The sequence below is a fragment of the Amblyraja radiata genome, chromosome 6 (assembly GCF_010909765.2).
Source record: "Amblyraja radiata isolate CabotCenter1 chromosome 6, sAmbRad1.1.pri, whole genome shotgun sequence".
In the NCBI taxonomy this organism is placed as follows: Eukaryota; Metazoa; Chordata; class Chondrichthyes; order Rajiformes; family Rajidae; genus Amblyraja; species Amblyraja radiata.
This window is the reverse complement of record NC_045961.1, coordinates 34,544,323-34,557,752: the sequence shown is the minus strand read 5'-3', so window position 1 is coordinate 34,557,752 and position 13,430 is coordinate 34,544,323. Positions and strand designations below refer to the sequence as shown.

Below are 13,430 nucleotides of genomic sequence, written 5' to 3'. Positions count from 1 at the left end.
CGAATTGTAAAATCTCCAAGAAAACTCTTCCATTACTAGCACTACAAGGAAATTCTCCAGCTAGGATATTTAAATCCATTAACTGAACCTCAAAGTTACATGTACCTAATTCTTTCAGTAAATTAAGAGACAATGTGCTGCAAGATTGTTGTGTATATTAAATATAAATTAGCTAATGACTGAAGATACAACTACTGTGAGGCATTGAGCTCCGCGTTCTTTGCATTTACAAGAGCGTATACTGTCCACACCAGCAAGATGTGATGTTAGCATCCTATGTCAGTGTGGGAAGGAACTCCTAACCATGATAAAATATTTAATTGGTTCTTGTAATCTATGTTCTTCCAAAATTACAATCAAAAGTGTAATCTGATATTATTTGTACATGCACAATGAAATTAATCAGCAAGAAGAATCAGCAGGTCTATTCAATCAAACTTGAATTACTTCCCCATTAATATTACATCACTATTTTTGCTACAACATTCGTGACCAGATATTCAAATGGTGTGGTATGTGAATGAACGCTGCTTCTCTTTCCATTCCCTCATATCATTGCAATCTGGCTTGAAAATGTTAACCTAATGTGCATCTTCAAGACATCACATGCCAACATTTAGTAATCTGTTCAACATGACAATGTTTTGTATTAGATGCCTCTCTCGTTTAATTCAATTTGCATTGCAGTCAGTTTTGTATTTTAATAAGTATTTCTAGTAAAATAAATGGTTAACAAGTACTAATTATACTTGACACAACATTGTGGCACATATGACTTGCAAAAGCTATTTTTAAATTGTTATAATTCTTTTGAAAATATATTACAGCACTTATCATCGTGAAGTGAAAATGGCAAAGAAAAAGAAAGACAACAAAGGACTTGGTGATGATAAATCAACTTTGGCAGAAGCTTTTCTAGGATTTAGGTAAGTATGCATCCTCAAATTACATGTGTTATTGCTAATGCCAGTTTTTGTTTAAGACATTCTCTTCATGCTTCCTCTTTTTCTTGCCATCTGCTGCCCTTGGTTGGTCTCTTTTAACACATTCTATCACAGTGTGTCTCTACAAACAATAAAAATGCAGTCACCTATTTGTCAATTGAATGAGATAAGATAGGGCAATAGCAAAGGAACTATACCAATTAATTTTTACTTCCACATTTTGCACTTTGAGACCATGCAATGGGCATATGTATTTTTCCAAGAAACAATTCTGCTGTATTTAAAATGATACTGTACATATAATAATTGGAAGTCATCTAGATGGGTGATCAACATAGACCAAAAGTAGCATAATGGCGAGCCATTGCATTGAATAGCTGCAGTTTGCAGTGAAGGTTTTTGATTGGAGAAATGCTAACTTTGAGGAGATGCAAAATGAAATTTAAAATTGAATTGGGAAGAATGTAGTAGAGAAATGGAGGACATTTAACGGTGAAATTTTAAGAGTACAGAATCTTTATGTCCCTGTTCGGTTGAAAGGAAAGAGTAATAATTGGAACGAGCCATGGTTTTCAAGGGAAATTGGACACTTGGTTTGGAAAAAGAGAGAGATCTACAATAATTATAGGCAGCATCGAGTAAATGAGGTGCTTGAGGAGTATAAAGAATGTAAAAAGAATCTTCAGAAAGAAATTAGAAAAGCTAAAAGAAGATATGAGGTTGCTTTGGCAAGTCAGGTGAAAGTAAATCCAAAGGGTTTCTACAGCTATATTAATAGCAAAAGGATAACAAGGGATAAAATTGGTCCATTAGAGAGTCGGAGTGGACAGCTATCTGCAGAGCCAAAAGAGATGGGGGAGATATTGAACAATTTATTTTCTTCGGTATTCACCAAGAAGAAGGATATTGAATTATGTGAGGTAAGGGAAACAAGTAGGGTAGCTATGGAAACTATGCGGATCAAAGAAGAGGAAGTATTGACACTTTTGAAAAATATAAAAGTGGATAAGTCCCCAGGACCTGACAGGATATTCCATAGGACATTGAGGGAAGTTAGTGTAGAAATAGCAGGGGCTATGACAGAAATATTTCAAATGTCATTAGAAACGGGAATAGTGCCCGAGGATTGGCGTACTGCGCATGTTGTTCCATTGTTTAAAAAGGGTTCTAAGAGTAAACCTAGCAATTATAGACCTGTTAGTTTGACGTCAGTGGTAGGCAAATTAATAGAAAGGATACTTAGAGATTATATATATATATATATATATATATATATATATATATAATCATCTGGATAAGCAGGGTTTGATTAGGAACAGTCAGCATGGATTTGTGCCTGGAAGGTCATGTTTGACTAATCTTCTTGAAATTTTTGAAGAGTTTACTAGGGAAATTGATGAGGGTAAAGCGGTGGATGTTGTCTATATGGACTTCAGTAAGGCCTTTGACAAGGTTCCACATGGAAGGTTGGTTAAGAAGGTCCAATTGTTGGGTATTAATAGTGGAGTAGCAAGATGGATTCAACAGTGGCTGAATGGGAGATACCAGAGAGTAATGGTGGATAACTGTTTGTCAGGTTGGAGGCCAGTGACTAGTGGGGTGCCTCAGGGATCTGTGTTGGGTCCACTGTTGTTTGTCATATACATCAATGATCTGGATGATGGTGTGGTAAATTGGATTAGTAAGTATGTAGATGATACTAAGATAGGTGGTGTTGTGGATAATGAAGTAGATTTTCAAAGTCCACAGAGAGATTTAGGCCATTTAGAAGAGTGGGCTGAAAGATGGCAGATGGAGTTTAATGCTGATAAGTGTGAGGTGCTACATCTTGGCAGGACAAATCAAAATAGGACGTACATGGTAAATGGTAGCGAATTGAGGAATGCAGTTGAACAGAGGGATCTAGGAATAATTGTGCATAGTTCCCTGAAGGTGGAATCTCATGTAGATAGGGTGGTAAAGAAAGCTTTTGGTGTGCTGGCCTTTATAAATCAGAGCATTGAGTATAGAAGTTGGGATGTAATGTTAAGATTGTACAAGGCATTGGTGAGGCCAATTCTGGAGTATGGTGTACAATTTTGGTCGCCAAATTATCGGAAAGATGTCAACAAAATAGAGAGAGTACAGAGGAGATTTACTAGAATGTTGCCTGGGTTTCAGCACCTAAGTTACAGAGAAGGGTTGAACAAGATAGGTCTTTATCATGGTCAACAAGCACCAGACGGCTTACCTCGAGGCATTTACCACCATAGCCGGGGACTTCAACAAAGCCAACCTTAAGAAATCGCTCTCTAACTTCCACCAACATGTCTCCTGCAGCACCAGAGGATCAAACACCCTCGACCATTGCTAAAAGACCATCAAGGGTGCCTCTCGCTCTATCCCTCGCCCTCACTTCGGTAAATCCGACCATAGTGCGGTGCTGCTGATTCCTGCCTACAGGCAGCAATTGAAGAGCACACCCCCTGAGGTGAGGACTGTACAGAGCTGGTCGGGGGAGGCAGAGGAGCAACTCCAGGGCTGCTTGGAGTCTGTAGACTGGGCAATGTTCAAGGTCTCGGCAACGGACCTGAATGAATATGCCACAGTCGTTACAGACTTCATAAGTAAATGTGAATGCAGGGTGACTTGGACAGGTTGGGGGAGTGGGCAGATGCATGGCAGATGAAGTTTAATGCGGATAAATATGAGGTTATCCACTCTGGTAGCAAAAACAGGAAGGCAGATTCCTATCTAAATGGCGTCAAGTTGGGGAAAGGGAAAGTACAACGGGATCTGGGGGTCCTTGTACATCAGTCTATGAAAGTAAGCAGGCAGTGAAGAAAGCGAATGGCATGTTGGCCTTTGTAACAAGAGGAATCGAATATAGGAGCAAAGAGGTCCTTCTGCAGTTATACAGAGCCCTAGTGAGACCACACCTGGAGTATTGTGTGCAGTTTTGGTCCCCTAATTTGAGGAAGGACATTCTTGCTATTGAGGGAGTGCAGCGTAGGTTTACAAGGTTAATTCCCGGGATGGCGGGACTGTCATATGCTGAGAGAATGGAGCAACTGGGCTTGTACACTCTGGAGTTTAGAAGGATGAGAGGGCATCTCCTTAAAACATATAAGATTGTTAAGGACTTGGACACGCTAGAGGCAGGAAACATGTTCCCGATGTTGGGGGAGTCCAGAACCAGGGGCCACAGTTTAAGAATAAGCCATTTAGAACGGAGACGAGGAAACACTTTTTCTCACAGAGAGTGGTGAGAGGGCAGTGAGTCTGTGGAATTCTCTGCCTCAGAGGCAGGTTCTCAGGATGCTTTCAAGAGAGAGCTAGATAGGGCTTAAAAATAGCAGAGTGAGGGGATATGGGGAGAAAGCAGGAACGGGGTACTGATTGGGGATGATCAGCCATGATCACATTGAATGGCGGGGCTGGCTCGAAGGGCCAAATGGCCTACTCCTGCACCTATTGTCTATTGACTTCTGCTCCAAGCTGGAGGATGAGAAGGATGTTCGGCAACTGTGGCGGGGCTTGAATGCCATCACCTCCTACAAGGCAAAATCAGGAGGCAGCTCAAATGTCAGCGAAGCATCATTCCCTAACAAGCTCAACACGTTCTACGCGCGCTTTGATAGGGAGAACACTGATGTGCCTTACCCGAGCCCCCATTCGCTGTGATGGTATTTCAGTCACAGTCACAGTGGCCGACGTCAGAAGATCCTTCAGAGGGGTGAACCGTCGGAAAGAGCCTGGACCTGATGGTATACCCAGTCGGGTTCTCAAAACCTATGCAGACCAACTGGCTAGAGTTTTTACAGACATTTCCAACCTCTCACTTCTGAGGTTCCCACCTGCTTTAAAAGGGCATCAATAATATCGGTGCCCAAGAAGAGCAAGGTGATGTGCCTCAATGGTGGCACTAACGCCTGTGGTGATTGTGCTTTGAGAGGTTGATTATGGCGCATATCAACTCCTAACTCGACAAGAATCTCGACCCACTGCAGTTCGCTTACTGCCACAACAGGTCAACGGTGGATGCGATCTCACTGGCTCTCCACTCCGCTCTGGACCACTTGGACAACAAAAACTCATATGTCAGGCTGTTGTTCATAGACTACAGCTCTGCGTTTAATACCATCATCCCCTCCAAGCTGGTGACCAAATTCACGGATCTGGGTCTCTGCGCATCCCTCTGCAATTGGATCCTCGACTTCATCATCCACAGACCACAGTCTGTCCGTATTGGTGGAAATGTGTCATCCTCGATAACAATCAGCACGGGAGCACCTCAAGGCTGCATTCTCAGCCCCCTGTGTACTCACTCTATACTCATGACTGTGTAGCCGGACATAGTGTGAACTCCATCATCAAGTTCGCTGACGACATCCCTGTGGGACGAATCACTGATGGTGATGAGTTAAAGTATAGAAGTGAGATCGACCGTTTGACCAAATGGTGCTAGCACAACAACCTGGCTCTCAACACCAGCAAAACCAAGGAACTGATTGTGGACTTTGGAAGGGGTAGGATAGGGACCTACAATCCCCTTTATATCATTGGGATGATGGTGGAAAGGGTCAAGAGCTTCAAATTCCTGGGTATGCATATTTCCGAAGATCTTTCCTGGTCCCAGCACACTGATGCAATTATAAAGAAGGCACATCTGCGCCTCTATTTCCTGAGAAGATTACGGAGAGTCGGTATGTCAAGGAGGACTCTCTCGAACTTCTACAGGTGCACAGTAGAGAGCATACTGACTGGCTGCATCGTAGCTTGGTCGGCAACTTGAACGTCCACGAGCGGAAAAGAATGCAGAAAGTTGTGATCACTGCCCAGTCCATCATCGGCTCTGACCTCCCTGCCATCGAAGGGATCTATCGCAGTGGCTGCCTCAAAAAGGCTGCCAACGTCATCAAAGACCCACACCATCCTGGCCACACATTAGATTAGATTAGATTATTTAATGACCACACAGTCAAGCTGGTGGAATTCAGGTTCAGTACAGGATGTTACAAGGTAGGCTGATTCCCGTCAAACATAACATAAAACACAACATCATACAATATACAGTACATGCATGGGGAGGATATGTGCTGTTGTCATAGTGTGTTCAGAATTCGGATTGCGTGTGGGTAAGAACTGTTTTTAAATCGAGATGTCTTGGCGGGCAGTGAGCTGTAGCACCTTCCTGATGGCAGCAGGTGGAAGATGTGGTGAGCTGGGTGGGAGGGATCAGAGATGATTTTCTTCACCCTTGACACGGACCGTTTGTGATGGAGTGATTCTATTGATGGAAGGGGAGTGCTGATGATTTTGGATGCTTTGTTAACTATGCGCTGTAATTTATTACGGGAGTGAGTGTCTAAACTGCTGAACCAGACTGTAATTGATGAAGTCAGCATGCTTTGGATGATGGCTGTGTAGAATCGGATTAGGAGGTGTTTCCTTACTCTAAACTTCTTGAGCTTGCGGAGGAAGAAGAGTCTTTGGTTGGCTTTTTTGTAGATGTGATTTGAATTGATTTTCCATTTGAGGTTATTGCTTATGTGAGTGCCAAGAAATTTGAATGAGTCAGTGGTGGATATGGGTTCGCCTGAGATGAGTAGGGGGGTCTTGGGTTGTGCCTTACGTCTGAGATCAATGATGAGTTTGTGTGTTTTTGATGTGTTGAGTAAGAGGTTATTATCTGTGCACCAAGTGACTGCTTTGTGTGTTTGAGTGCGGTATTCTGTTTCATTATTGTTCGAGATGAGACCTATGATGGTTGTGTCATCTACGTATTTATATATTTTAACTGAACTATGCTGGGATGTGAATTGGTTTGTGTAGAGTGAGAATAACCAGGGTGACAAGACGCAGCCCTGAGGGGCTCCTGTGCTGAGGTGCAGGGGGTGAGATATGGTGTTATGTATCTTCACCCTCTGTTGTCTGTTCCAAAGGAAGCTGTAGATCCAGTGACAGATGCAGGGGTCAATGTTCATGTCCGTTAATTTATGGAAGAGTTTAACCGGGTTGATGGAGTTAAATGCCGAACTGAAGTCCATGAACAGGATGCGGGCGTACGTGTTGGCGGTTTCCAGGTGTTGCAGAGTGTGATGAATGGCCAGATTGACTGTGTCTTCCACTGACCTGTTGGCTCTGTATGCGAATTGGTCCAAGTTGGAGGAAGTGCTGGTTTTGAGGTGAGCAAGAATAATGCGCTCGAATGACTTCATGGCCACAGATGTAAGGGCAATCGGTCTATAGTCATTGAGGCAGGATGAAGTGTTGGACTTGGGCACAGGGATGATGGTAGATTGTTTGAAGCACTGGGGCACTGTACATTGGCAGAGGGATGAGTTGAAGATGCCGGTGAATACAGGGGCCAGTTCTGCTGCACAGTGATGAAGCACTGCTGGGCTGATGTTGTCTGGGCCTGCAGATTTATTTTTCTTCTGTCTCCTGAAGGTAGTCCTCACCTCGGCCTCCTGGATGTGGAATGGAGGGGGAGGAAGAGGAGAGGGGGACAATGGTGGAGCGACTGGAGACTGTTCAAACCTGCCATAGAAAGTGTTCAGTCTATCTGGGAGTTGATGATCATTATCTGGGATGGGGTGGATTTCTTTTTGTAGTTGGTCTTTTCCTGAAGTTTTTTCCAGACAGTTCTAGTGTTGTTTGTTGAGATTTCTTGTTCTAATTTGGTGGCATAATTGTGTTTGGCTTTCCTTATTGTGGACCTTAATTTATATTTTGCAGCCATGTAGTCCTGCTTGTTTCCAGATTTATATGCAGCATTTTTATCAGTTCTTAATTGTTGAATTTCTTTTGTGAACCGAAATGACAACTGTTCATTTATTTCCACTTTATACTGCTTGATCCACTGAGTTCCTCCAGAAGATTGTTTATTGATCATGTTATCATGTTTTCTAAGAAGCTCTACTTTTGTTAAAAAAGTATTTAGCACTAAATATGTTGGTCTAACACTTATTTTGAAGGGTAATACTAGTGCAAAAAAATTAAATGCCTATACTTTTCATAAATCCTTTCACAGGTTTGATCATCATTTAATCAATATAAAAATAAAACTAACATTTTAGGAATATAACACGTATGAGGAGTGATACTTGAGTTTGCATGAACCTATATTAAATTTAACCATACATGATTATTTCAAAATAATTAACGAGTGGGAATGTAAGATTTAAGGTGAAGATGTGTTATGCAGAGTTTTTGGTGGGATTGCTAGCTGGATGAACGTTGAAATAAAGGCTGTGTTTCCATTTAAAGTATATGATTGGAGAATCTAGCATGTTAGTATTTTAACCATCAGTTGTGATAATAGCCAATCATCAAGAAAAATATAAAATCAAGTTCTATCCAACCAATTTTCCTCCTACTAACACTCCTGTGCCCACAGGAGCTTGTCCTCTCCCTCGACAACTTACCTTTTGACTCCTCTCACATTCGCCAAGTAAAATGAGTAGCCATGGCACTCACGTCTTCCATCCATTTTCTTCAGAGATGCTGACTGACCGATCGAGTTACTCCAGCATTTTGTGTTTATCCATGCAGCATCTGTTCATTTCACTATGAATCACAAATGCTTTCTCTTACTTTCTCCTCCATCATTGTGGAAGATACACCATGGTTGTATAGAGAGGAAATAACTTGCAAGGCTGCATTCGTCACCCTTCCGGTGGCGCTGGTGCCAGCAGCCTCCACCTACAGCAAGGTATCTTTTTGTTTTTTTGTTTATTTAGTTATGTAAAAGTGTGTTTTTTTGTGTTTTTTTTGTGTTTTGATGTGGGGGAAGAGGGTACGGTGCGGGGGATACCGTCCTTCAGCCGCTTCCTGGTGAAGACGCGACTATTATTCGAGTCGCGTCCTCGCCCCCCCCCCAGCGGCCTACCTACTGGATTGGCGTGGACTTTCCTGCCGGGATTGACCAGAGCTCCAGCTTCTACCGGGGATCGCCGTCTGGAGCCCGGAGTGCTGGACCTGCGGCACCAACATCATGGAGCTGCGGTTTGCGGAGCTCCCAACGCGGGCGGCGCTGATGGACAGCGCGGGGTCCTGCGACTCTGCCCGGCTCGGCCGCTGCGGACTCGGGAGCTGCGGACTCGGGAGCTGCGGACTCGGGAGCTGCGGACTCGGGAGCTGCGGACTCGGGAGCTGCGGACTCGGGAGCTGCGGGAGGCGGCTGATCGGGAGGTCCGGGCCGCTGAGGAGGAGGATGTTCACCGTCGGGGTTCGGCGTCGGCGTTCCACCAGCCCGGCGTGAGGGCCTGAACATCGGCCCGCCCGGGGCGGCGACTGCGGGTGCTAGGAAGGCCTCGACCACGAGTGAACATCTGGGAAGAACGGAGGGGAGGCTGGCTGGACTATGGTGCCTTCCTCACCTTGGTGCCACTGTGTTATGTTGTGTCGTGGACTTTCAGTGTTTGTGCTTTTTTTTTAATTCTATTTTATTTTTAATATGTTTTATTATTTATTATTATTTATTTATTTTTATTTTTATGAAACTGCCTGTATGGGAAATTCATTTCGTTGTCTCTAACTGAGACAATGACAATAAATTTGAATACAATACAATACAATACAATACAATACAATACAACCCTTACTAGTCGCCCACAATGGCTGTCTCGCCAACAGTCTGTCTCGTTCCTTCCTTTGTTGTTTTTTAGTATGTGTTTAATGTATGTTTTAGTGTTCTTTAAGCTTGTTTTATGTGGAGGGTGGGGGAAGGGGGTTGGGGGAAACTTTTTAAAATCTCTTACCTCCACGGAGATGCAAATTCTTTCCGTCTCATATCTCCGTCCGCATTGCGTCCTAACATCGTGGAGCTGGCAGCCTTTCCTGGAGACCGACTTCGGGAGCTCCAACCATGGGAGCCTGTGGACTTACCATTGTGGAGTTCGCGGTCCCTGGTTAGAGACCAGCTTTGGGAGCTCCAAGCCGTGGGAGCTTCGACCACCCCGAGAGCTACGATCGCCCCAACGCATGGGCTTCGATTGTTGGCTGCGGGAGCTTCGATCGCTCTGACTGCGGATGGTACGACTGCCCCAACCATGGGAGAATAAAGAGGAAGAAGATTAGACTTTATTGTCTTCCATCGCAGTGACGAATGTGGTGGATGTTTATGTTGACTTTTATGTTGTTGTGTCTCTTGTTGCTTTTTTTTTTTAGCATGGCTGTATGGTAACTCGAGTTTCACTGTCCCTTAATTCGTACACGTGACAATAAACAGACCTTTGAACCTTTGAATTACTGGGAGAGTGTCAACCTGTTGATCTTCTCACATATATCAATCCTCACTTCGGGTATTTTGAAATGGTAGCATTCATGAATTGGATGAGGTACAGTTTCAGTTACATAAGTGGATATTTAATTGTACCTTATTTGATTTACAATTTTGTAAGAAATGTATTTATTATTTGTATTTCCTTCCAAAGTAGTTACATTGATGTAACTACTGTTAAACATTTAAGATCAATGCAGCCAGCACCTTTTTCCCCTGCTGCGAATTCTATAACTTTGTCAATGATTAATCTCACATCTTGGCAACTATCTCTGGCTGAATGTCTTCAAACTTAGACACAAATGCTCGAGTGACACAACGGGTCAGGCAGCATCCCTGGAAAACATGGATAGGTTACATTTCAGGTCAGGACCCTTCTTCAGACCTCCCTTCTATGTCTTCAAACTTTGTATGGTAATTCAACCTGAGCTAAGCATCTATCAACATAACCTTTCCACCCACAACATAACGAATTTGAACTTCTTCATCAACCCATCTATAACTGAAATCTGTTTTGTAATATGCTTCCTCCAGATGCATTAAGGTGCTTTCCAACATCCATCCTCCATAAACAGGTTCATTCAGTTCAACCTTATGCTATAAGATAGGAAGAGATTTGAAATATTTTTGCCATATACATCCTAAAAATTCTGTTCACTCATGTTCTGGCTCTTTTTGTGCCCACTACCATTGGCAGCCATGTCTTTCGCTGTTTAAATTCCTTATACCTCCACTTTTATGGCTTTAAAACTGATCTTCAAAGCTATTTTTTTCCCGTATTGCTGCTATTTTTTTCTTTAACTTGATTCCAGTTTATGATTACATTTATGATTACAAGTAGAATAAAGCACTATTCAAAAGAAATGGGGTTTTTTTTCTATTCTGTATTACACTTATAAACTAACTATGAATTACCAGATAGTTCTGATTTGCTACTTTAACTGGGTTTGAAGAAGGGCCCCAACCTGAAATCTATCCACATTCTCCAGAAATGCTGCCTAACCCACTGAGTTACTCCAGCATTTTGTGTCTTTAAATTGGTACAACTTTGTTTATCAATTGTAAAATATTAAAGTGTCAGGAATTGTTATTATGGACTTGAACTTTTTTTCTGAAATGTATTTTTGTATGTGAGATCAGATAAAGCTATTTTACAAGGCTATTGTAATCTTAATTATTCTAATAACCTAACCCCAATGATACTTTTGGGGGATGGGGTTATTAAATGTTGATCAATAACGCCTGGTTTGTTGGGTTTTAATTTTCTTCTTAGATTTCAGGTAAAGGAAGCAGCTATTGAAAAATGCACAATTAAATTAAAAGGACTTAATGAAACGAACGCACGAAGCAAAGAACGAGTAAGGCACTGTCACATGAATAAAACACGTTGTTTAGATTAGTATTTTTACAATCTATGCTTAATTTGGTTTAGTGATCTTTCAATTTAGACTTGCATTTTGTGGCTACTGTTTAAAGGGAGATATTATTGTGTTATAGATCCATACTTAGATAAATCAATAAAGCTAGGGAAGCGTCTTGTTAAAACTAAGACCTGTGAATTTTTAAATACTTATATAAAAAATAATAACATAGCTGATGTTTGGAGAATAGCAAATCCAAGTGGTAGGGAATACTCATTTTATTCATCAGTTCACAAAACTTACTCGCGAATTGACTATTTTTTATTGGACACAAAATTAATCCCGTATACGAATAAACCATCATATCATAATAGTATTATTTCTGATCATTCACCATTGACTTTTATACTTAAAATTGAGGGAATGCCGAGTATAAAACCTTTTTGGAGATTCAATGTATATATATTAAATAACCCACAGGGTTATGAGTATATAAAAGAACAAATAAAACTTTTTTTCGAAATAAATGACACGCCGGGTATTTCTGCACCACTATTATGGGAAACCTTCAAGGCATATATTCGCGGTGTCATAATTTCTTACCAAAGTTTTCAAAATAAGGAAAATAAAAGAGAACTTCAGCGGATAGAACCGAAAATAAAATTACTAGAACTGGACAATGCAACTGACCCAACCATAAATAAACATAATAAGATAACTTTATTGAAATATAAAGTCAATAGAATACTATCGGCTAGAGTAATAAGATTATTCCAAATTACAAAACAAGCACACTTCGAATTTGGGGATAAGCCACATAAATTACTTGCGAGGCAACTGAAGCAACGAGAAAAGGAAAAAACTATTACTAAAATTAAATCGGATAAGGGTGAGTTTTTAACACTGCCTAAGGATATTAATAAGAGGTTTGCCCAATTTTATCACAATTTATATACATCTAAAATAAATACAGATGTAAGTAAAATTACAAATTTTTTAGATAATTGCAAGCTCTCAAAATTGGATAGTTCAGAACAAGAGCAATTAGGAGCACGGATTACTGATGAAGAAATAAAACAAATAATAAACTCACTGAAAAATGCGAAGACCCCTGGACCAGACGGTTTTAGTAATGAATTTTATAAAAGATTTCAGGAGTCAATTGTACCAAGATTATTCAATTTATATACGCAGGCTTATACTGAAAATAAACTACCAGAAACCCTAGCAGAAGCAACAATAACACTTATACCAAAAAAAGATAAAGATTTAGATGAACTGGGTTCTTATAGAGCTATTTCACTTCTAAATACGGATCAGAAAATTTTAGCAAAGATTCTAGCTAGAAGGCTAAATAATTATATTAACAATTTAATAAATACGGATCAAACGGGATTTATACCCAAAAGACAATCATTTAATAATTTGAGAAGGCTTTTCAATATAATGTACTCTCATAATGAGGACAATGAAGATATTTCAGTTGTCACGCTGGATGCAGAGAAGGCCTTTGATCAAGTAGAATGGCAGTATTTATACAAGGTACTCCAAAAATTCAATATGGGAGAGAATGTTATTAGATGGGTTAAACTACTTTACGATAGACCTACGGCAAGAATACTAACTAACAATACGCTATCTCCAAAATTTTACTTATCAAGAGGTAATAGGCAAGGGTGTGCCTTATCACCATTGCTATTTGCCCTTATGATAGAACCGTTGGCCAAAAGGATTAGAAATCACCCGAATATTCACGGATATAACACTAAGGACTCAAAGAATAAAATTTCACTATATGCTGATGATATCCTTTTATATATTACTAATACACAAACGAGTATACCCACATTAACACTAATT

The 13,430-nt window shown here is 41.0% G+C and overlaps 1 protein-coding gene across 4 annotated transcripts in view; it reads left to right on the top strand.

Annotated features, from left to right (window-relative positions):
• Positions 1-13,430, top strand: part of ccdc83 (coiled-coil domain containing 83) — a 48,126-nt gene that overhangs the window by 7,842 nt on the left and 26,854 nt on the right. For all 4 annotated transcript variants that reach the window (XM_033022507.1, XM_033022506.1, XM_033022508.1 and 1 more), the window contains exons 2-3: positions 828-926; positions 11,483-11,567. In XM_033022507.1, coding sequence (XP_032878398.1) covers positions 850-926; positions 11,483-11,567 — 162 coding nt within the window. In that variant the 5' untranslated portion in view covers positions 828-849. The remainder of the gene's footprint in view (positions 1-827; positions 927-11,482; positions 11,568-13,430) is intronic.